Raw genomic sequence first — 25,893 nt, forward strand, 5'->3', positions numbered from 1 at the left:
CTATTTTTGTGTATTTTTACTAATAAATACTGTTAAAAATAGTATCACCAGACTTCAAACGGATACTCCTATCTTTGCTGGTAAGACACCCAGTTACGGGGTTCATAAGAAGTGTAAAACGACTGCTTTTGTCTTGTTTGTAATGGAAGAAGAGGGCTGTGGCTTTTGTTAGTTACAAAAAATGGCCTTTGCATCTTTTATTCACAAAATCCTACACATACGAGACCATATACTACCCTGAGATTCATTTTCTTGCAGGCATTCACAGTAGAACTAAGAAATACAATAGAATGAAAAACTAGTCAGAAAGGTTGACAAACAATCAATGTGCAAAACAAGACAAACTGTGCAAATATAAAAATAGGTAAATATTTGGGAGAATGTGAGTTGCAGAGTCCTTGAAAATGAGTTCATAGATTGTGGAATCAGTTCAGTGTTGAGGCAAGCAAGGTTATCCATGCCAGTTCTGGAATCAGGAGTCAGATGGTTGAAGGGTCCTGAAGCTGGTGGTGTGGGACCCACGGCTCCTGTACCTCCTGCCCAATGGTAGCAGCGAGAAGAGAGCATGACCTGGATGGCAGGATAGTTTCCTTTGTCATTGATGTTAAGGACTAACTTGAAAATGTTTAATGTTATATTTCAAGTCAACAATTTATCCTTGTATCTCTATTTATGGGCAATTGTACCTCTATTTGCCGGGCGACTAACTTGAATGAAGAAGCGCGTGGTGCTCCGAGCCCGTAGGGGCAGTGCAGCTGGAGGCTGTGGCAGTTGGTTGGCGAAGTGATTGGTCCTCCTGGCCTGTGGCGGCGCTGTGACCGATACAGTTTGGTCTAGCGGCCTCACGGCGGAGGATTTGGCTGGAGAAGCAATTGGTCCTCCCAGTCGGAGGGGGCGCTGTGACCGAGACGGACACGGCCTCACCTCACGGCGGCGGGTTTGGCGGCCTCGGACGGAAGGAGGGCGCCCAGTCCGGGTGTGAGGTAGTCCGGTTCTGAGAGGAGGTCGGCGGCGCAGGATGGGGGTCACCTGGTGAGGAGGCGCTCGATTGACAATAAGGGACAGTCACTGGCAGGACTCAGGCTGAGTCGTGGGATGGGAGGAAAATGATTTCATTTAAAAATACAGCATGGTAACAGGCCCGCGCCTCCCTACTAACCTGAACGTGGGAGGAAACCTGAGGCCATTCCCACATCGAGGCAGATAAACTGGGGACAATTAAGAGAACGATATTAGGCACATGATACAAAATGGAGGGCTATGTTGCAGGGAAGAGTTAGATATGATTGATTTCAGTTGGATCCACCATCCAGACCACGCTGTCTTCTTGCTGCAGCCATCAGTAAGGAGGTGCCGGATACTCAGGTCCCACACCATCAGGCTCCTGGACCGGACAGTATAACTTCATTCACCCAGCACTGAACTGAACACGTCCTATGACCACTCATTTTGAAGGCTTCTAGATCTCATGTACTCAGTATTATTTATTATTATTCTTTTGTGTTTGCACGTTGGTTGCTTGTCAGTCTTTGTGAGTAGTTTTTCATTGATTCTATTGTATTGTGCTGTGAATGCCTGCAAGAAAATTAATCTCAGCAAAGTATATGGTGGTATATATGTACTTTGATAATAAATATACTTTGAACTAATTACAGCAGAATTGAAGTTATGCAAAAGTATTAGGCACACACATATATAACTAGGGTGCCTAAGATTTGCTCATTATGTATATTATGCCTTTAAAATTACCAAAGAACACCTAATATTATAGAGTAATACAAATATAATTCCTCTTATTTCTGATGAAGGGTCTTGGCCTGAAATGTCGACAGTGCTTCTCCCTATAGATGCTGCTTGGCCTGCTGCGTTCTAGCAGCATTTTCTGTGTGTTCCTCTTGTTTCTGTTTCCCAACCACCCTCCTATTTTAAACAATATATAGTACTGTGCAAAAGACTTAGACGCACTAGCTGTAGATTGGTGCTGAAGACCTTCACAAGTTACTGTAGTTAGAGCTAAGAGTTAAAAACCATGAAGGATTGTTAGTTGCAAAGATGTAAAGTACTTTATTGTCGCTGATACTGCTTGTTATCAAAGAATCCCACAATGAGGCAGATAAATTGGGACATTTAAGAAACTCTTAGATAGGTACATGAGTAATAGAAAATTGGAGGGCTGTGTGGGAGGATTGTGGTTAGATTGATCTTAGTTGGACCTGCCTTCCAGGCCATGCTCCCTTTACGCTGCTGCCATCGGGCTGGAGCTACAGGAGCCTTTAAGGTACAGTTATTACCCTACAGTCATCAGGCAAATAACTTCTCTCACCTCAACTCTGAAAACAACCTTTGGACTCACTTTCAAGATCTCTACATCTCGTGTTCTTGGTATCATTTATTTATGTTTGTATTGGAAGTTTATCTTTTGTACAATGGTCACTTCTCAGTCTGTGTGTGCCTGTAAAATTCAAATATCTAACTTCTGAAGCTGTAAACCGAAGTTAGAGTTTATAATTGACGATGATAGATTAATGACTTTGGATACCGGATTCACATTTTGTATTGACATACACTGTGGAACAGGCCCTTGTGGCCCTTTGAGCTGCACCAACCAGCAATCCCCCAATTTAATCCAAACCTAATCAAGGGGCAATTTACAGTGACCAATTATCTTACCAACCAGTACATCTTTGGAATGTGGGAGGAAGTGCAAGCTGTCATGAGGAGAACTTACAAGCAGCAGTGGGAATTGAACCTGGGTCACTGGTACTGTAAACTGCTGTGCTAACTACTATGTTACCGTCCCACCCTTTAAGCTTATAAAGAATGAGGAGGTAAAATGTAAGGGTGAGTTTAGGTGAAGACATATGGTATGGTAAGGTAGACAAGAGGGGTTGAATGGTATTTATGACACAAGACCAGGTAATAATCAATGAACTAGCCCCTTTCAGAAGCCAGCCACGAATCACCCATATCAGTAATCTCAAATCACATATTGGCCTGAAACCCGTGAAGAGACTCTTGGCTTATCTGAGAAGGATTGACTGGTTTGATGAGGGTGACTAGGACATCCAGGGGCTAATTGACCACAAACTCAAAACATTCCAACTTGTCTCAAGGAAGAGGAGGAATAACAGCCTTCTTTGTGAAGTCGAGGGTCTGGCAGAGAACCCATGAGCTGAAGAGGAGGTGGTAGGTAGAATGAGTACAACTTGCTGACTGTCACATTGTGCGAGGGTTCTTCAGCACTCAGTGTCACCTACAAACATCCAAAGCCCATCCCACCCAGAACCAACATTGGCATCAGATTTATCATCACTGTCTTACAGGACCTGTAATTTGTTTATATACAGAAGCAACACAGTGCAAAGACATTAAATTACTGTAAATCACAAAAATAGATGCTGCATAACAAAGGAATAATGGGGTAGTGTTCATGGACTGTTTAGAAATCTGATGGCGGAAGGGAAGAAGCTATTCCTGAAACATTGAGTGTAGGTCTTCATTCTCCCATACCACCTCCCTGTTGGTAGGAATGATAAGAGGGCATGTCCTGGGTCCTGAGATGACATCTCTTAAAAGTGGCATCGATGGCAGGGACGTTGTGCTCATGATGTGTCACCTCAACCTGTGCATAAGATGATGAGCGGCATCGATCGTGTGGATAGTCAGAGGCTTTTTCCCAGGACTGAAATGGCTAACATGAGAGGGCACAGTTTTAAGGTGCTCGGAAGTAGGTACAGAATTGATGTCTTGGGGTAAGTTTTTTACGTGGAGAGTGGTGAGTGCATGGAATGGGCTGCCAGTGACGGTGGTGGAGGTGGGTAAATAGAGGGTAACCTTAGGTAATTTCTAAGTACATGTTCGGCACAGCATTGTGGGCAGAAGGACCTGTATTGTGCTGTAGGTTTTCTATGTTTCTTTTGTGTCCCTCTGCAGCTTCTTACATTGGAGGTGAACCTTTGAAGGGTCAGGGCGGTTCCCTTCAGGAGGTTGACCTCCACATCGATGACTCTAGTTTTGCTAATTTGCTGATTCTCTTTCTCAGTGTTTCTCAGATCCCAGCAGTTGAGGGGAAGAGTGTCCAGCAAGCCGTGGAGATGCTCACGAAGAAGTTGGAAATGCTGGGTGCTGTGAAGCAGGGCACATTTTGTGTGGACTGTGAAACTTATCATGCAGCACCGACTGTGACCATTCCAGGTAACTATCGAGGAACAGCAGTGGGTAGAATAAAAAAAGATGCTCGAAGTTATCATTGGGACAGGCTGTATCTATGGGAAGAGCATTAGAGCTAGCGTTTTAAGTGAAAAGTAAATGACGGTAAGATGTAGGAGCATTATTAGGCCATTCAGCCCATTGAGTCTATTCTGTCATTTTGCTGAGGCTGAAATTGTTTCAACCCTATTTGTCTGGAGGAGAAGAGAATATCCAGGGTGAGTGTGGACTTTGATTGTATTGGCTGCATTACCGAAGAAGTGAGGTGAAGATAGAGTCCACATGGGGGGGTGGTGCTAGATTCTCTGATGTGCTGAGCTGTGCCCACAACCCTGGGCTGAGAGGTTGCTGTACCAAGCTGTGAGACTTCCAGACAGGATGCTTTCTATGCTGTATCGATAAAAGTTCATAAGGATCAACGGAGTCATTTCAAGTTTCTTTAGTCTCTTGTTAATGTGCGATGTTTAGAGAGGTGAAGCATGAAACAAAAGAATAATTTTGACCTTGCCGCCCTGATCTCAAGCAAACTAGAGGTGACCAGGAGCTGGGCCAGGGTTTGGTTATGTTTTCTGTTCCACCCTATTCTGCAAATGATGATGTAAATGGCAGCGGTTCAGCAATACCAAATTGGGAGTATTTATAAAGTCAGTGAAGTTTCAGTCACTTAGATTATAAAACATCCAACTTGGCACACTGGCTCAATCAGCTGAGTGACCACGTAGCGGCAGTACGGCACAAGGCATACAGAATTACTGTCAGTTGCAACAACAAATAGTGCAAAAGGGGAATAGTGAGATAGTGTTCATGGGCTGTTCAGAAATCCGATGGCAGTGAGGAAGAAGCTGCTCCTTGAGTGTGGGCCCTCAGGCCTCTGTACCTCCTCCTACTGATAGTTGGAATCACTTTTGACTGTGGACGCACTTTTCAGGACTGCAACTTGTGTTCTCGATATTTATTGCTCGCCTATTATTATTTATTTCTTTTTATATTTGCACAATTTTTGCACACTGGTTGTTCGTCTATCTCTGTCGTGTGGTTTTTCATTGATCCTATTGTGTTTCTTTTTATTTACTGTGAATGCCCACAAGAAAGTGAATCTCAGGGGAGTATAAAATGACATTCAAGCACCTTGATAGTAAACTTACTCTGAAGTTCTGATGTTAGTGATGAGAATCATGTTACAGATCCTGGAACTTTATTTGAGTTTATATATCAAGGTTCAAAGTAAATTATTAAACTACAAATGTATTACCAAATGAGATTCATCTTCTTGCAAACATTTACAGGAAAATAAAGACAATTATTGTGAAAACTGTACATAAAGGCTGACAAACATCCAATGTGCAAAAAAGACACATTGTGTAAATGAATAATAAATAATACTGAGAATAGAAGTAAAGTCCTTGAAAGTGAGTCTGTAGGTTGTGAAATCAGTTCAGAGTTGAGGAGAGTGAAGGTGTGAAACCTAAGACCTCCTGCCTAATGGTAGTAACCGGAAGAGAACATGGCTTGGATGTTGGGGGTCCTTGATGATGGATTCTGCTTTCTTGTGACAGTGCTCCATGTAAATGTGCTCAGGGGTGGAGAGCTTGTGATGGGCTGTATCCACAGTCTTTTCTATTCCTGGGCTTTGGCGTTTCAAACTGTGATGCAGACAATTGGAATACTCAAAATTCATATTATTGTGTAAATTTAACACACTTTTGTACTGCGATTCTAATTGCTTTTTGCAATATTAAGAGTTATTTAAAAAACTAATGGACTGTTTATTTCAGGGGGTTAAATACAATATGATAACAGTTGTGTAACAGGATTACAAAGCTTTCATTAGCCTTTACATACAGCGTTGAGAATGGTGTTCATTTGAGGGGTATTGTATCTTGTAATGGTTATTTTACTGTCAGAATGGGTGCATTACAGATTCTAACACTTTAAGGGTTAAATTATGAGCACGTTGCATAGACAGGCCTGAATTCTCTTTACTATACATAAGATTAAGAGATGACCTAATTTAAGTGCTTAAGATGATTAAAAGATCTAATAGGTGAGATAGAGAGGAGCTGTTCCCTCTGATAAGAGGATTGTCGAATGTGGTGCCCAAACAGTAAAATTAGAACCAGGCATTTATAGTTAGCTTAAAAATGCAAACACAAGGAAACCTGCAGATGCTGGAAATTCAAGCAAAACACACATACAGATGCTGCCTGGCCTGCTGCGTTCCACCAGCATTTTGTGGGTGTTGCATTTATAGTTAGTTTCAGGAAGTAATTCTTCATGCATAAAATCTGGTACTTTCTTTCTCAATAAGTGGAGATAAGAAGGTAGCGTAGTGGTTAGCACAGTACTTTATAGTACCAACAGCCTGGGTTCAATCCCCACCGCTGACTGTTAGGAGCTAGTACGTTCTCCCCATGACTGCGTGGGTTCCCCCCGGGTACTCTGGTTTCCTCCCACAGTCCAAAGAAGTACCAGTTGGTAGGTTAATTGGTCATTGTAAATTGTCCCGTGATTGGGCTACGGTAATCAGGGGATTGCTGGACAGCACAGCTCGTAAGACAGGAAGGGCCTGTTCTGTACTGTGTCAGAATAAAATAAAACTGTGATTTTTATGCATATCCAAGATGGGTAGATAATTATCATAAACAAATCAGCTGCAACTTCATTGCATCCAGCTGAATGGCGGAAAGGCTTGTGTAACTCCTGTTTCAGTGTTCCAAATAGGGTCACTGAGATTGCCTCAAATATCCCCATTCTGGAGAGGGAGAATATGCCTGTTCCTGTCCTGAAATAGTATACATGTGTGTGCCATATGTGAAGCTCACTATTGCATGTCCTAGGAGGTGACTTGCTAAAGCAAGGCTTTGATTTTCCCTCTAGGTGGTAGAATTCTCTTCCTGTTTGGACATTTTGCTCTTTGTCCTTTGAAGTCTGATTCACCAATACTTAGTCACATCTTAAATATATGTTTACTGAAGTACTCTGTAGAAGAATTCCTGTTGTGTATTTTTGTCTTATATAAGTTTCCAGTTCACTGAATCCTCTCACCCTTCAATACAAGTGAAATTCAGCCAGAAATCATAGTAGGGAGAAATGTCAGCATTTGGCCAGAGTTCCTGAGCAGAATGGGGGAATTATCCTGATGTTTTTGACTTACTCAATGGGAAGTGTGCAGTGGGGGCACTGCATCACTTGGTGTGACATAAATGGAGATCTGATAGAACGTTGAAATGCGCATATAAAGAATGACCATCTGGTCAAGGTAACAGGGGGTGATAATTTCTAATGGAACCTGAAGCCAGCTTGAACATATGCCTTCAAAGGAGACTAAGTGGGTCAATAAATATCTGATGACAGTGCCCCGCTATGTGAAGACTCAGATTCTGTGTGTGCAACGGTGGGCAATTTACTGCGTCTTTATTAGAAGCGGTGGCTGGATTGAATGTGACCTCTATGGGGTTGAAAGTACAAAGAGGGTTCAACCCTTCATGCATCCTGTGACTGTTCCTTCTAATGAGATCCATCTTCAGCCCCTCAGCACCCTTATCACCCCGACACCCCAAGCACTGCCACTTTACATTTATAATCCACATCTCACACCTACACTGACTTAAGTCACTAACCTACTATTTCTTCAATTCAATTCAAGTTTTAATTGTCATTCAGCTATACATGAATACTCATGTAGTCAAACAAAGCATCATTACTCTGGGGCCAAGATACAAACTAACAGTTACACACAGAACAAAGCACACATAGCAAGTACAAACTAGCCAGCATATTAAGGTAAGACACAGCCACGCGATGGATAAGTCCATCGATGCCACAGAAATCTGCAGTTGACCACAACAGAGCTTTTCTTCTGCCAAACAAACGAACACTGGCGATGCAGCATCAATTCCACTCTGGATGTGGCGCCACATTGCCCCGTTGGAGCACATTGGCTCTGCTGTCTCTCTCCTCTAGCAGCATTATAAACCTAACTTTACATACATACATCCAGTCTATATAAGCTAATCTATGTATATATGGCCACATTCAAACAGTTACTGTATGTTATGTTTTATAGGATTGCTTTTATATTTATATTTTTTTATTTTTACTGTGTTTTTCTTTTTATGCTGTATCAGATCTGGAATAACAATCTCTGTTTCTCATCTGAAAGATTAAGGTGCATGGGATCGATGGTGAATTGGCTGTTTGGATTCAGAACTGGCTTACCCATAGAAGACAGAGTGGTTTTCAAAGGGACTTGTTCTAGCTGGAGGTCTGTGAATAGTGGTGTTCCGTAGGGATCTGTACTGGGATTTCTTCCTGTTTATGGTATATGTAAATAACCTGGATGAAAATGTAGCTGGTGTGTAAAGTTTGCAGATGATACAAAGATTGGCGGTGTGGATAGTGTAGAAGACTGGCAAAGAATACAGCAGAGTATAGATCAGTTGCAGATATGGGGGTAGAAATGGCAGATGGAGTTTAACTCAAGCAAATATGAAGTGTTGCACCTGGGTAGGTAAAATGTATATTGTTATGGGCAAGATGTTGGATGTTGGAGTCCAAGTTCATAACTCGCTGAAAGTGGCCACAGAGGTTGATACGGTGGTTAAGAGGGAAATAAGGCATGCTTGTCTTTATTAGTTGCGACACTGAGTTTGAAAGTCAAAGTTGCAGCTTTTTAAAGCTCTAGTTAAATCACATCTGGAGTATTGTATAAGGTTCTGGTCGCCTATTATAGGAAGGATGTTGAGGCCTTGGAGAGGGTGCAGCAGGGGTTTACCAGGATGCTGCCTGGATTAGAGGGCATGAGAAGTTGGACAGACTTGGGCTTGTTTCCCTTTGGATCGGCGAAGGCTGAAGGGAGATCTGATAGAGGCTTAAATGTCTAGTACCAGAAGGCATGCATTTAAGGTAAAAGGGGGCAATTTTAAAGCAGATGTGAGGTTTTTTGCACAGGAAGTGGGGGCTGCCTGGGAAGGTGGTAGAGGCGGATACATTCAGGAGACAATTAAGTAGGCACATGAATGTGGGGAAGTGGAGGTATATGGATATTGTTTAGTCATAAAAGATTTGTTTAGTTGGCCATCTTATTACTAATTTAATTGGCTTGGCAGGTCATCATTGATAATAAAAGAAAATAACTGTTCAGAGTGTCTCTCACACACACACACACACACACACACACACACACACACACACACACACCCCACCCCACCCCACCCCACCCCTCAAACGTACTTTTATTGTACCTATGCACAAGAACAATTGCATGGCCCCTGTCACCACACTGTTGTGAAGCCAGGATAGACAACTGATATTTTTATACAGAATTGTCTTTATCAGTTATGGATATTGATCATTTGGTAAATTATATATATTTGAATTCTTTACTTGCAAGATCAATTGCTATTCACAATAAAGGTGTTAAAAGTCAATTAAAGCCTCAAGCTGACAACCAGTGATATTTTGAAGTTAGTAAAGCAATTGTACTTTAGTTGTTGGGTGTGTTTCACATCCTTCTGTTGTCCTTATCTCATCTGCCTCTCACTGTGTAAAGGGAAGCAGTGTTCTTCTAGGTTCATTACACAGTGCCACAGTCATTCCAGCTGTCTGTCTGCAATGAGCAAGGTTGGCTCTGGCAGTTTCACTTCAAAGATCTTCCTTGTCTGGGTTTGACTACACACCGCTGCGCGTCATTGTTGCCTGGATGTTTAACCCTTGTCTAACGGCAACTTCCACAGGCAAAACATGGGCTGAAGGGCCTGTTCCTCAGTTGCACTGTTGTATACACTCGTACTGAAGAATGACAGTAAACAATGTTGAATCTATTTTTCATCAGGGCAGCCTGCGAAGTTCATGTACGTTATGCACAACACTGAGTATCCTCTTAGCTGCTTTGCACTTTTTGAAAACGGGCCCTACCTGGTTGCCGACACAAACTTCGACACGCTCATGGTCAAGCTGAAGGGGTTTTTCCAGAATGCCAAGAGTAACAAGATTGAAAGCCGAGGGCCTCGCTATCAGTATGGTGACTTTCTGATAAAGGTTGGGACAGTTACCATGGGACCCAGTGTCCGTGGCATAACTGTTGAGGTAAATCCATGAAATCATCTCTATTTAGGTTACTGCTGATTAGGCTGTATTCCTTTTTAGATATTTATGATGCTATTTCTAATTAAAATCAGAATCAGGTTTAAACAGAAATCAGTATTTCTGTTTTTTGTACTTTTTTAAAATCTATTCAATATAGGTATACTTTAATTGATTTACTTATTGTTATTTTATTTCATTTTTTTTTCTATATCATGTATTGCATCGAACTGCTGCTTCTAAGTTAGCAAATTTCAGGTCACATGCTGATGATAATAAACCTGATTCTGAAGTGGATAATACTATTTTATTGGCTGAAATTTCATGAACTATTTGCATACATCTTAAACAATGGCAGTGGACAATGACAACGCCATTGACTGCTTAAGAGACAAATGCTGACCGTGTAAATCTACTTGCTTGCAGATATAATCAGTACTACCTTTGTGTCTCACAATAACATGAATCCGTCACATTTAGATTTAAACTGCCTGAGTTTGAAATAATTTGCTGGGAATGGGTCAAAAGTAGTTAATAAACTGAAATGTACAAATGTACAAACTTAGTATTACCAGCCTATGTTAAAAAATTACATAATAGAGGGGGAAAAACTGTAAATTACAGTAATTATTTATAAAATAGTTAAATAAGTAGTAAAAAAAATAGAAATTTAAAAAATAGTGAAGTAGTGTTCATGGGTTCAATGCCCATTCAGGATGCTAAAGGGGAGGAAGTTGTTCCTGACTAGTTGAGTATGTGTCTTCAGCCTCCTGTACCTTCTTCCTGATAGGGGCAATGAGAACAGGGCATGTCCTGGGTAATGGGGGTCCTTAATGAAGGATATTGCCTTTTTAAGGCATTGCTCCTTGAAGAAGTCCTGGATGCTGGGTAGGCTAGTGCCCGTGATGGAGCTGACTGAGTTTACCACTCACTGTAGTTTATTTTGATCCTGTGTGGTACCCCCCCCCCCCAAACTAGACAGTGATGTCGTTAGTCAGAATGCTTTCTGTGGTTTATCTATAGAAATCTATGAGTGACTTTGGTGACATACCAAACCTCCTTAAACTCCCAATAAAATATAGTCTTACTTCAGTGGTTGGTAAGTTGATGGAGAAGGTCCTGAGAGGCAGAATTTATGAACATTTGGAGAGGCATAATATGATTAGGAATAGTCAGCATGGCTTTGTCAAAGGCAGGTCTCGCCTTACAAACCTGATTGAATTTTTTGAGGTTGTGACTAAACACATTCATGAAGGTAGAGCAGTAGATGTAGTGTGTATGGATTTCAGCAAGGCATTTGATAAGGTACCCCAAGTAAGGCTTACTGAGAAAGTAAGGAGGCATGATCCAAGGAGACATTGCTTTGTGGATCCAGAATTGGCTTGCCCACAGAAGGCAAAGAGTGGTTGTAGATGGGTCATATTCTGCATGGAGGTTGATGATAAGTGGCATCTGTTCTGGGACCCCTTCTCTTTGTGATTTTTATAAATGACCTGAATGAGGAAGTGGAGAGATGGGTTAGTAAATTTGCTGATGCCACAAAGGTTGGGGGTGTTGTGTCTTCCATGGACTAGAGGCTTTCATCCCACGATTTTGTACATCTTCTAGGTGAAGATCTTTCCTTTCCCAGGGATGAGATCTTTGGAGTTTTGTTGGTGTTTCTACAGCACCAAGTTTTTACAGGCGGTAGCTAGCCTCATATCCAACCCTCCTCCATTCACAGCCGATGTTGGGATCATCCATGGCAGAGTTGAGTCTGTCCAGTTATTTGCAAACCAGTGTACTAACACACTCTGCTAAAGAAATAGTTTCTCTCTTTCTACTCTCATTCTGTCAATTGTCTTGGGACTTTTAAATAATACACACTAATTACAAACAGATTTTATTCTATTAAAAGTTGGAGAAAAACTGTACCAATGATGTGTAATTAATTTTAAAAACATGTGAAAGGAGGAAAGAATCGTAAAAAGATTAGGTCAAATGCTTGAATCAAGATTATAGAGCACCACACCACAATACAGGCTCTCCAGCCTGCAATATTGTGCCAACCTTTTAAACTACTCTGAGATCAAACTAAAGAATGTGTAATTAATCTCTTCCCTTCTACATAGCCCTACATTTTTCTAACATCCACCTGTCTGTGTTCCTTAAATGCCCCAACATACTTTCCTCTACCACCACCCTTGACAGAGTGTTCCACACACTCACCTCTCTGTGTATAAAAAGATATGAACAAACCTACCTCTTGACATCCCCCTATACTTTCCTCCAATAACCTTAAAATTATGCCCCCTTGTATCAGCCATTTCTTCCCTGGGGGAGAAAAGCCTCTGGCTATATACACCTGTCCATACACGTACTTGTGTGTATGATTTTGACTTAGTGAAATTCTTTGAGATATCAAGAAGGATGCTGATAAATCTACCAGATATCTTTTAGGAATGATCAAGAACCTGTACTGTAAGTATAATCTGCATTTAAATACAGTTAAGTAAATGATTTTTTTTTATCATTTCAGGTAGAGTACTGTCCCTGCATAGTGTCAAATGACTGCTGGAATCTCATGATGGAATTCATGCAGAGTTTCATGGGAAACCATACCCCTGGAATCCCGTCTGTATTCTCGACAAAGCACGATGGCATTTATACGCCCACAGACACAGCCGTTCAGTACATGGAGCTGTTCAATAAAATCCGGAAACAGCAGCAGGCTCCTGTATCAGGAATGAGATAGGCTGCTTTGTACTGACAAATCTAAACCACTTCTTCATTGAATCTGGCAACTTAATCCTTTCAATGAAGAGCATTTGGTATCACTCAAGATACAACAATTTTGCAATGCGTTTTCTTCTTGCGAGAAGAATGAGGCAAAATAGTTTATTTCTTTCCACCTCTGCTGGTAGGTAGCCTTGAATCTGGTTTCCAATGGCCAGAAGTTTTCTGCAATGTTGACCTTTATTTCTTCTTAATTCTCCTCTACTCACAGTGACTAGCCTGCCTGTGAAATAACTAGAGCAGCATTGCTGGATTAAAAATAGCCATGGCGTGACATGAAGAAGCCAGTGACCAGTGAGACGAGCTTACACCATACTTCCTCCAATTCAGCTGTACCAGGAAGGCTGGATGGAGTCACTTGCTCACAGGGTTACAGACAAGAAGTGGGCTTGATTCAATTTCATAATTAATTAAATCCAGGGATGGTTTTTAGATTGGCTAATTCAGAAATCTTGTCCAGTTGTGGACGGTATGTGAAATGGTGATGCTAAATAGCAGAGAAGGCTGAAAATAGTGGGGAAAGCCTCTTAACTGAATAATTCTGAGAATAAATATGTTGGAGATGCTGGAATAAAAACAAAGTGTTGGAACTCCTGAGTGACAGGAGAGCATTTAGGTGGTTTGATGCATCATTGAAGAGAGTTCTTTGAAACATACTGAGCTTAAATGCTAACGCTCTGTTGATGCTATCTCATCTGACAATTTTCTGTTTTTATAACAACATAATTTTTTGCCTTCTGTGCAAATACGTAGTTATTTGTAGTAAATTATCTATAAAGCAGGATTGAGTGGCCATTACTAGGGAGTTTTTTTTTTACGTCAGTGCACTGATTGACTCTTACTGACTAGGAGGATTTACTTTTTAAGATTTGCATGAAAGTACTACCTGGTTCAATAATGCAGCCACCCTATGTGTGTCAGGACTTGATATTTTAGAAAACACTCAAACATAGCCTGTGCTCCCATTGCTCATCTCAGTCAAGTGACTCCTGATTAGATTACGGATATCAGTGGACAACAGAGTTAGTGGAATTTCTGTATCAGAGGTACAGTGACCCAAGCTCAATCCCGACTACTGTTGTCTCTGTGGAGTTTCCATGTTCTCCCTGTGGCTGGTTCCCTTCAAAGTCCCAAAGAAGTGCAGGTTAATTACGAAATTACCCTTAGTGTGTGAGTAGCCGAATCTGGGGCATGGTGAGGCAGCCTGATAGGAATGTGGGGAGAACAAGTTACAGAGATAACTAGCAGGGTGATGGGATTGCTCTGAGCTACTATGGACTCATCGGGCCATATGGTTGCCTTCTACCTCGTAAGGAAATAATCTAACATGTTGCCTCTTGTGACCAAACACCTTGCTGAGGCATGTTCAGCAGCATTGTATGGAAATGTCACCTGTATTAGATAGTAAGTGGAGCCAAAGCTGTGACTTTATTTTACATATATTTTGGATTTTTTTTTGTTGGATCTGGTCATTTAGATTTTTTTTTAATTAAAGAATTTGATGGTTTGACATTTTACTAGAGTGGCTGAAAATTGAAAATTTTCTGACGGGAATATTGATGAAGTTGAATCTATGTGCTTTAAATTCAGTACAACTTTTTCTGTTACATGATTTAAAGCCTGATGGACTTGTGTAGCATTAATAGTTGTGAGCTTTTGAAAAAGAGTAAAGATTTAAGATTAGTTTTATTTATTAAGGTACATCGAAACATACGGTGAAATGCGTCATTTGTATCAATGGCCAACTCAATACAAGGATGTGCTGGGGATAGACCACAAGTAGCGCTATTCTTCTAGCACCAACTTAGTATGTATGCCTCAACTCACTAACCCTAAAGGTGTGCCTAGAATGTGGGAGGAAGCTGGAGCACCTAGAGGAAACCCATGCAGTCATGGGGAGAACATAGAAACTCCCTACGGGTAGCAGCAGGAATTGAGCCCTGATCCGTGATTGCTGGCTCTGTAAAGTGATGCACTAACCACTACGCTGTTGTGCTGCCTGTAGAATATTGTGTCGGAGGGTAAGGTAATTATAATGTATAGAAAGAGCTTGTTGCCATTCTGACATCTCAAATTTAAATGATTTAAGTATCTTGTAAGACTTGAGCATAAAGTTTACTAACCCAGAGATTTCTTGCTAGTTTTGTGCTGAGGTAGAATTAGAACATAGAATGTAAAACACTGCAGCATAATATAGGCCCTTTGGTCCACAATGTTGTACCAACCTTTTAATCTACTCGAGGATCAAGCTAACCCTTCCCTCCCACGTAGTCACCATTTTACAGTAGAAAATAGACAGTATAGTACAGGCCCTTCAGTCCATGATGCTGTGCTGACTTTGTAAACTGTTCCAAGATCAATCTTACCTTTCCCTCCCCTCTAACCCTCCATTTTTCTATCATCCATGTGCCTCCCTGAGAGCCTCTTCAGTGCTGCCAATGTACCTGTCTCATTGTGGAATGTGGGAAAATGCTCCAATTTCATCCCATATTCGAAAGGTGTATGGGTTAGTAGCTTAATTGGTTATATGGTAATTGGTAGGCACAGGCTAAGTCCCTTAAATATCCCCAATACATCTGCCTCTATCATCACCCCTGACAATACATTCCACACACCTATCTCTGACATTCCTTCCTGTACCTTTCTCCGATCACCTTAAAATTGGGCTCCCTTGTATTAGCCATTTCCACCCTGGGAAAACAATTACTTACTGCCCTTTACACTGCTGGTGTTTAGGGCAGCAATGAAGATTCTCCATCTCTCTCTGTCCTTGGCCACCATCTCTGTTCTGGCTCAGGGTCTTTATTTCTACCTCTGTGGTACGACACTAAGTTGTCTTTGGTCTCCCACGTTTCCTCCACCCTTTAGACGGTCCAATGAGGTGGTGTCTTAATTCTCATCACATGTCCAATCCATCTCCAGTGTTTCCTCATGATGATTGTGGCTATGTCCTCTTGATGACACTGAAGGAGCCTGGGAAAACTGCGTGAGCTATACACTCTTATCAAGGACTTTTAGCGTCTTGCTGTTAGATTTATTAATGCTGGGTTTCACGTCATTTATTTGAGTTGTAATGGTGAGATTGATTTACCTAATCAAACGAATGGGTAACACAGCTGGTCTGCCAAACTCTCTCAGCATGCTGGAGATCTGAAATAAAGACCAAATGCTAAATCCTTCTGGTTACATGGAGAAAGCAGCTCTGCTGAAAGGTGCATATTTGAAACTTCAGTAACTTTATCTTCTTTTATTATCACTTTCACGATGATGTTCTTTAATCAAGGGACTTGGTGAAATGTGACTCGGTTACCAAAGTCAAAGTAAATTTATTGTCAAAAGTGCATACAACTGTATTTCACCATCTAAGAACTTGAGATTCATTTGCACTTATATACAGGTGATGCAGATTTAATCGCCACCATTGTCTGTAAGGAGTTTGTTCGGTCTCCTCGTGACCTAGTGGATCTTCTCTGGATACTCCTTTCACAGTCCAAAGACGTACTGGTGGGTAGGTTAATTGGCCATTGTAAATTGTCCTGTAATAAATCATTGGGGATTTAATCCTAAATGTGTTGCCACAGGTGGCTGTGGAGGCCAAGTCATTAAGGCAGAGACTCTTGATTAGTCAGGGCATGAAGGGATATGGGGAGAAGGTAGGTGATTGGGGCTGAGAGGGAAAATGGATCAGCCATGATGAAATGGTGGAGTAGACTTGATGGGCCAAATGGCCTAATTTGGACCCTTATGGTCTTGGAGATTACTTAGTGCAATTGCTCGAAGGGCCCATTCTGCGCTATACCTCGATAAATAAAATACAATAGAACTTATGAAAAATTATACATAAGGTCTGACAAAAACCAATGTGCAAAAGTCAAATTGTGCAAATAAGAAATAATAATCCTGTTGTAAAATTAGCTGTATTGATGTAGTAATAAGTTAAAATATCATGAATTGTAGAGTTCCTGAAAATGAGTCTGTAGGTTGTGGAATCATATCAGAGTTGAGGCCAGTGAAGTTATCCACACCAGGGGGATAACGATTCATAGGAACTTAGAAATACAGAACACCTACAGCACAATACAGGCCCTTGGGCCCACAAAGTTGTGCCAAACATGTCCCTATCTTAGAAATTAAGGGACTTCCCCTCTATTTTACTAAGCTCCATGTACCTATTTAAAAGTCTCTTAAAAGACCCTACCGTATCCGCCTCCACCACCATTGACGGCAGCCCATTCCATGCACTCACTACTCTCTGAGTAAAAAACTTACCCCTGACATCTCCTCTGTACCTACTCCCCAGCACCTTAAACCTGTGTCCTCTTGTGGCAACCATTTCAGCCCTGGGAAAAAGCCTGGTAGAAGCAAGAGAGCAGGATGGGTGACCGAAAGCTTTGATCGAAGATGAGCATTAAGAATGGCTTTGCAGCTGAAAGAACTCGGGATTCAATGAAGTAGTTAGCACTGAGAGCACAATTGCCAACAGTGTATTGGGAGAAATGAGTGAGAGCAGAGGGCTTGTCCAGGAGCACGAAATAAACCTGTTCCTCCATCTGGTTCACTCCCCTCAACTGAATTAATTCCACAATCTACAGACTCATTTTCAAGCATTCTAAGATGTATCTCGGTATTATTTTTTTTAATTTGCACACTTTAGGCAGGAAGAGGGGAGGGAGCTGAAGCACATTCTGTAATGATAAGTAAACCAATTGTTTGGAATCAAATGACCTTGCCTCGTGTCTCAGGGATGGGTGAGTCTGCACCTGTGCCACTCCCCGCCCCTGGCATTCCTCCTCTGCCACCTGTCCCGTAGTGCTCCATCCTCACCAATCCGAACATCCTCCGCTCCACGTTGACCAACACAGTACTGTGCAAATGTCTTAGTCACCCAAACTAGAAAATGTATGTGTGTGTGTTTTAGAGTTTTGCACAGTACTGATGTACCTGTTTCTGATACTGAAGGTTTACGAGTGTATTTTAGAGAGAATTGGGGCAATTTAAAAGGGACCTGTGACAAGTGGTAGGTATAAGGAATAAATTGCCGGAAAAAGTAGCCCAGGTAGTTGCAATAACGAATTCAAGGTTCACGTTTTTTAAAAATATATATCGTGTACATCGGAACATACAGTGAAATGCGTTGTTTCTGTTAACAAAGGATGTGCTGGGGGGCAGCCTGTAAGCGTGCCCGTCGCCGTCAGTAAAACAAAACAGTGCAACGAGCAACGGAACAATAGCAAAACGAGCTCCATTCCTCCCTCCCACTCAGCAGTCTCCAGCGGCATCGAGCTTCAACTCCCCCAGAGGACTGGTGGAGATTTGCAGACTAGGCTCCCACCAACGGGCCTCGGTTTCACGACTTCCGATTCAACCCCACCCCGACTCAATATTCGGCGTCGACATTTGGATGTATGGGAAAGGTTTAGAGCAGGAGTTCCCAAACTGGGTCCGTAGCTTTAAAACATTTCTTTAAAAGGACATGGGCCCCATGATTGGCATGGACTTGATGGGCAGAAGGGCTGCGTGACTTTTAAGACAAGTTACGAACATGTTCTTTGTCTTTATCTTCAGAGTGACAAGAGTTAGGGCATAGGACAGTTCGGAAACGGCATACAGTTCATGCGCCATTGCCAGGAAGTACAGGTTGAATAATGCTTACTACAAGCGTAAAAGAGAACAGGATCAAAACTACCTCATTAATTGTTGGCAAGTGACTAACTGTTGTTTTCTGTATCACATGCTTTGTACAAGTGGCCAGGCTGCCTGTGATTTACAAACTGGGGAGCATTTAATCTTTTAGCAAGTCCTTGAGACACGCCTCGTTCAGCTCTCAGAAATGATGAACCGAGCAAATTAGTTTTCGCTCGTTCTTCACCGGCAATGTAATATATGCCAAGGTCAATAGATTCTCCTTAACTAGGTGTCATTTCTGACATGTGGTATATTTTAAAGGCACATTACTTAAACTTTTACCTGGTCTCATTTAATTATTACCAATTGTCGCATTAAAATGATCTGTCAACATCAGGGAGCTATTAAGAGCAAGGTTGAACATATGGAACTGTTTATTTTTACAAGTGACATATATCAAAGTGCATTGCGAGTTACAGATGAGGCTTGCATTATGCGTTTGTATTTGCCTTGTTGCACCTGGGTCAAGTTTATTGTGTAATTTTTGTTCTGAAGAAAAAAAGGTCTTAAGAGTACTGTTGTCTTTATAGAAAAGATTTACCCTATAATCCGTTTTTTTGCTTCAAAAAGATGTTCCTTGCACGAGAGATTCTGCAGATGCTGGACATCCAGAGCAACACACACACAATGCTGGAAGAACTCAGCAAGTTAGGCAGCGTCCATGGAGAGGATTAGAGAGTTGACGAGTCTACATCAGGACATTGCATTGGGTCAGCTGGTAAATGTGCTAAAAATCGATTATTTATTTAGATTTGGAGATAAAAATGCCAAAACCAAAGTTTAACCTCTGTGTCCTGGACCAGGGGAAAGAATAGTATCGAGGGACATTTCTTGTTCTTAGCTCGGTAGTGGTGAAGAGGGGGGAGGGGTTCGGCAGCATCTGCGGGAGAGGAGAGGATAGCCGAAGATTTGCATCATCGACGATTCATTTCCCTCCAGAGATGCTGCCTGATCCCCTGAGTTGCTCAAGCAGTTTGTCTCGTTCCAGATTCCAGCTTCAGAATCAGGTTTATTAGCACTGACTTATGTGTCCTGTAATGTAGTGCCGCAGCACTACAAATGCAAAGACATAAAATTATTACGTTACAAAATAAACTGCAAAGAAAGAGAGCAACAAGGTAGTGTTCATGACACGTTCATAAATCTGATGGTGGCGGGGTGGAAGCTGTTATTGGATCGTTGCGTGTGGGTCTTCCAGGTACGGGAGGTAACATCCTCTTGATGGTGGTAACGTGAAGCGGCAGCCTCGTTACAAGCATTAGGTAGGTGGTAAAGCAGATTTATTTTATTTATTGCGATATGACGCGGAATAGGCCCTTCCGGCATTTGAGCTGCGCCGCACAGTAACTCCAGCCTGTTCATCTCTTAACCTTTCACCGGCCTTTGGACTGTGGTAGAGAACCGGGACACCCGGAGGAAACATGCAGTCACGGGGCATCAGCGGCGGGAATTGAATCTGGGTCACTGGCACTGTAAAGCGTTGTGCTAACCACTATGCTACCGTGCTGCCCGAAGGTATCAACAATAAGAGGGCAGTCTGATTGTGAGCATCTGTTCTCTCCGTATCTCTCGTTGCTATTCTGTTGGTAAATCTGAATGCAAGAGCAGGATCAGGTTTGATTGTAGTGTATTTATGGTCAAGGAGTGAAGAATAGGAGAACCGACCCAATGGAATGTCTCGTTTGTAATGTAGTACCTGAAAGTGAGATGAAAAGATCTTTCAAAAGGAATTATTTCTTCAGTTCTGGTCACCTCATTCTCGGAAGAAAGTAGACAGTTTAGAGAGAGGATTCACCAGGATACTGCCTGGATTAACGAGCATGTCTTACGGGGATAGGCAAGAGAGCTAGGGCTTTTCCCTTCAGAGCGAAAGAGGATGAGAGGTGATTTAATAGATTCAACATGATAAGAGGCGTAGGTAGAGTGGACAGCTAGAGGTTTTTTTTCCCCCCCAGAGCGGAAATGGCTAACACAAGGGGGCATAATTTTAAGGTGATTGGAGGAAAGTATAGGAGAGGGGATGTCAGAAGTAAATTTTCACAGAGAGTGGTGGGTGTGTGGAATGCACTGCCAGAGAAGGTGGTAGAGGCAGATTATTAGGGACATTTAAGAGTTGGTAGAAAAATGGCGGGCTATGTGGAAGGGAGTTAGATTGATCTCAGAGTAGGTTAAAAGGTCAGCACAATATTGTGGGCTGGAAAACCTGTACTGCGTGTTGTGTTCTGTGTAAATTGGGCAAGAAAATCTTCACAGGCCACAAGTAAAGAAGAGTGGAGTCAATTAGCACGCTCTTCCGGCACGGTGGCATAGCGGCTAGTGGAATTTTTACAGCTCCAGTAATTCCTGCTGCTGTCTGTAAGAAGAGTCTACATTCCCCCGTGACTCTGGCGAATTTCCTCCCACATTCCAAAGACGTATGAGTTAGGGTCAGTAAGACGTGGGCACGTTATGTTGGTGCCGGAGGCATGGCGGTACTCGCGGCCTGCCTCCCAGCGCATCCTCGGACTGCGTTGGTCGATGGCACAGACGACACATTTCTCCCCGTGTTCTGCTGCTAACCGAATGTAACACTTCAAGGGCCTGACTTAAGGATGGTGGCCACATTTCTGGAGTCTGCTGCTTGGACAATCTGTATTCAATTAATTAGCCCGAAAGTCACTCAAGACACACGAGAACTGAACACTACCAGTGGTAAGAGTTTTATATCAGCAACTTAGTGTGAGAGAACTTTAAAGAAAGTGGTGGTGGTGGAGGGGAGAAATTGGGAAACATCAGGACCAGCACAGTCTGGCCCAAATAAGCAGCTGTCCCAAGTAGCCGAAGTTCCATGGAAATAGTTAAAAAGGTATTAATAAAACAACTAAGTAACAAATTGTGTATTTAAATGAAATATGGAACAAATTAGAACACTACCAATCCTACTGGTTGTTGTCCATCGTATCTGACGTTGATCCGACGGAAACTTATGCAAGAGAGTGGAAAGGTAATTGCACTCGAAAATTCGGTTCAGTGGGACGAGTAGACGTCACAGCTGGTGTCTTCACTTACAAAAGCTGGATGAACTCAGCAGGTCAGCCGGCATCCGTTGAAATGAGCAGTCAACGTTTCCGGCCGAGACCCTTCGTCAGGACGTGTTTTCTACGTGTTGATTTGACCACAGCATCTGCAGTGTACTTTGTGTTTACAACTGATGTCTTCCTTGGATGCAGCGATGACCGGGACTCCTCTGTCACGCCATGCCCTTGGCTCTCCACCGAGCGTTGCAGATCCTCTTTCCTGGCCGTTGGATCACACTGTTCCTCTCGTCCGCAGAGCTGACTTCGCATTCTGAGAGAAGAACGTCCCTATGTCACCGGGGTATGAGGCCGCCGGCTACCCTCACCTGGTTTAACAGCCTGTCGAAGCGGTGTGCCGGTGTGTGGCTGCCGTCCCATTGCAAACAGATAAATCCCGTTCGCGGCATTTCCAAGACTGAATGCTTGAAACCGCAGTGAACAAGAGTTCCGAATAGCTCTACTGCTCACTTCTCGCAAAAATCACTGCTTTTTGAACACAAACACATGCTTCTGATGCTATTTAACAACTCTTCGTTCTAACCAATAGTGTCCCAATTAGAGGAAGCGAAGCCCAGCTATTTTATCAATTAGATTTTGTTCTTTAAGAGTTAGCCCAAATAACCAGCTGTCCCAATTAATCGATGGCCCAGTTAACCGGAATCCACTGTAATTTTTGACTGATGTCTGGGAAGCCAGTTAAATCGCTCAATTTGAAACACAAATGTCAAACACATTTAATGTCAATTAAAGAGTTTTGTTTAAAGGCGAACGGGACTTTAAGGTCCGATTAATTTTAAATCCTGTAACAATTACAAGAGTATAGATCGCTTAAAAATAGGAAATATTGGCCTTTAATAAAAATCATGTTTTAATCTATTCTTGTAATTTAGAATTTAAAAATTGTAAATAATGAGGAAATCTGGTCTCAGAAACTAACATGATTCAATGTGCCGATGTGGGCCTGTGACCCAAAGTGTGTATTATACAATGGTTGTTAAAGGAACAGGTCTGGTTCACAAAATGTTACCGTAGTAATGAATCTAGACCTTAAATCCTTCTGACGCCAGTGAATGACAGGAGAACTGCTAAAGGGTTCAGTGACATTCAGTTTAACCACTTTAGATAAGTAACAAATTCAGTCTTTTAACCTCCCATTCCCTGACTATATGTTCTTTTCCCTCCTATCTCTTCTCCTTCCTTTCTCTCCCCTCCCACTCTTCCCACACACTCCCCCTCCCACACACTCCCCTCCCACTCTCTTTCCTGTCCCCCTTTCTCCCTGCTCCCCCTCACACTCCCCTTCCCTCTCTCTCCCCTACCCTTCTCTCTCTCCCCTGCCCCTCTGTTTAGAAACATAGAAAATAGGTGCAGGAATAGGTCATTTGGCCCTTCGAGCCTGCACCGCCATTCAGTATGATCATGGCTGATCATCCAACTCAGAACCCTGTACCTGCTTTCTCTCTGTACCCCCTGATCCCTTTAGCCACAAGGGCCATATCTAACTTCCTCTTAAATATAGCCATTGAACCGACCTCAACTGTTCCCTGTGGTAGAGAATTCCACAGATTCACTACTCTCTGTGTGAAGAAGTTTTTCCTCATCTTGATCCTAAAAGGCTTCCCCTTTATCCTTAAGCTGTGACCCTAACTGTTTCTCCCCTATCCTCTCTCCCATTCCCCCTCATTCTCCCCTTCCCCCTCCCACCCATCACTCATACCCTTCACCTCTCTCCCAATCTCTTCCCCCCTCTCTTTCCTTCCCACTCTCTCTTTCCCTTCCTCCCCTTCCCTCTCCCTCTCTCACACTCCCCCTCTCACCCACCCCATTTTGTAACCTCCCCCTCTTTTTCTCCCCTTGCTATCTCTCACACCCGTCACTTTCTCTCCCTCTCCCCTTCGGTCTCTCTTCCTCCGCCCTACTCTCTCCCCCCTCGCTCTCCCCTCCCTCCCACCACCACACTGTCTGTCGGCAGTGTTTGCTCTTGCTCCTGGTGTCTAATGCTTTCATTTCTGTTGCAGGTTTCTGTGTTGAGGCCCCATGCGACAGGCTTCGGCATGTTGTTGCTTTCGTGCTGCCCCGGAGTGTCAGAGCCGTCCCTTCGGGATCAGGTATTAAACTGACAATCTGCTCACTGTTCTGGAGTGATGGATGTCATGGGATTGTGCAAAGAGTTTCAGTTGAGTCCTCCACAAAAAATTATATCTTAGTCAATATCACTAACAGAGGAAGCATTCTGTCTGGATGCATTATGGCTTGGAATGGCAACTGCTCTGCACATAACTGTGAGAAATTGCAGAGAGTTGTGGATGCAGCTCAGCACATCACACAAGCTGGCCTCCCCTCTATGGACACTGTCTACACTTACCGTTACCTCGTGAAAACAGTCAGCATGACACTGGACAACAAAGATTTTGCTTCCTGAATTCTTTGGGGTGCCTCTTATTGATTTTGGGCTGCTGATCATGAAAATCACTAAGAAATGTTCCTATTATGCACCATTTAAACAAAAACCTATATTTGTTGTTTCAATTAAACTCAAGTCAGAATAGCTGATGCCAAGATTAAGGAAGGCATTTCTGTTGATCCACAAATCAAATAGGTCATCAATGATAGGCCACTTGTAGTGGGACTGGAGAAAATCTCATGGAAGGCATGCAAGGATGTTATTGGAAATTTTACAGAGCACTATACTATGCGCAGCTGATTGACAACATGTTTCATGTAATATATCACTAAAGGTTCATTTTCTGCATTCCCATTTAGACTTCTCTGCAAATCTTGATGCTGTTAGTGATGAGCATGGTGAGAGGTTTCACCAGGACATTGCAGTCATGGAGAAAAGATACCAGGGCAACTGGAATCCATCAATGCTGGCTGATTATCGTTGCACACTTAAGCGAGAGGCCTCAGACACTGAGTACAAGTGAAAAATCATCAACAAAACATTTTTAGCTCAATTGAACTATTGCAAAGCATCAGCACTGTTATGCAATTAAACACATTATATTCAATAAAACTTAGTTTCCTCTTTCTCCCACTTCCTGTGGGATACAAGTGGTCTGAAAATATATTTGTGTTCAGCTTCAAGTGGTCTATCAGAAACAAAATAAAAATTCCTAGGAAGCAACACTTCCAAAAGAATTTGTTGCTTAGTGTAATCAAAGATGCCACCCACCCGGGACATTCTCTCGTCTCCCTTCTCCTGCTGGGTGGAAGATGCAAAAACCTGAAAGATGTACCACTACACTCAACAACAGCTTCTACTCTGCTGTTATATGACCCTAGTATAATAGATCCCTAGTATAATAAATTGGACTCTTGACCTCACCATCTACCCTGTTATGATCTTGCACTTTATTGTCTGTCTGCACTGCACTTTCTCTGTAGCTGTTACACTTCATTCAGAATCAAATCAGGTTTAATATCATCAGCATATGTCATAAAATTTTTTGTCTTTGCAGCAGCAGTACAATGCAATGCAACAGTACAGTGCAAAAATAGAAATAATAGAAATAAAAAAGTAGTGAGGTAGTGTTCATAATTTCAATGTCCATTCAGAAATTGGATGGCAGAGGGGAAGGAGCTGTTCCTGAATAATTGGATGTGTGCCTTCAGGCTTCTATACCTCCTACCTGATGGTAGCAGTGAGAAGAGGGCATGTCCTGGATGGTGGGGGTCCTGAATGATGGATGCAGCAATGATGACATTGCTTCTGGAAGATATCCCGGATACTCTGGAGGCTAGTGCCCATGATGGAGCAGGCTAATTTTACAACTCTCTGTAGCTTACCTTGATCCAGTGCAGTAGCCAAGCCACACCGCCAACCCATACCAGACGGAGATTTTGTTTATTTCTTCAAGGTTATTCTTCTACATTGTTCCTGCTCAATGCACCGTGTGAAGATTTAGTTGTATGGACAGTATGTAAGACAAGCTACTGACTGTATCTCAGTACATGTGACAACAATAAACTAGTTTCAATCAGATGGACTGTTCACTTATCTCTTTAAATTTGTGAGGCTCTGCCAGTGATGGTGACTGGTACAGAGATGCTATTTCTTATTTTACTGCATCTCAACTTGTGT

General features: G+C 42.4%; 1 protein-coding gene across 1 annotated transcript; it reads left to right on the plus strand.

Moving 5' to 3' along the window:
- The first annotated feature begins 896 nt into the window (after positions 1 to 896).
- med20 (mediator complex subunit 20) lies at positions 897 to 25,794 on the plus strand. The gene is made up of 6 exons (XM_059950057.1): positions 897 to 1,032; positions 4,043 to 4,194; positions 10,043 to 10,296; positions 12,812 to 21,444; positions 23,828 to 23,917; positions 24,573 to 25,794. Exons 1-4 carry the CDS (start codon positions 1,019 to 1,021, stop codon positions 13,025 to 13,027), a joined length of 636 nt encoding a protein of 211 aa, XP_059806040.1. The 5' UTR covers positions 897 to 1,018; the 3' UTR covers positions 13,028 to 21,444; positions 23,828 to 23,917; positions 24,573 to 25,794.
- Positions 25,795 to 25,893: the final 99 nt, after the last annotated feature.

The sequence above is a fragment of the Hypanus sabinus genome, chromosome 25 (assembly GCF_030144855.1).
Source record: "Hypanus sabinus isolate sHypSab1 chromosome 25, sHypSab1.hap1, whole genome shotgun sequence".
NCBI lineage: Eukaryota > Metazoa > Chordata > Chondrichthyes > Myliobatiformes > Dasyatidae > Hypanus > Hypanus sabinus.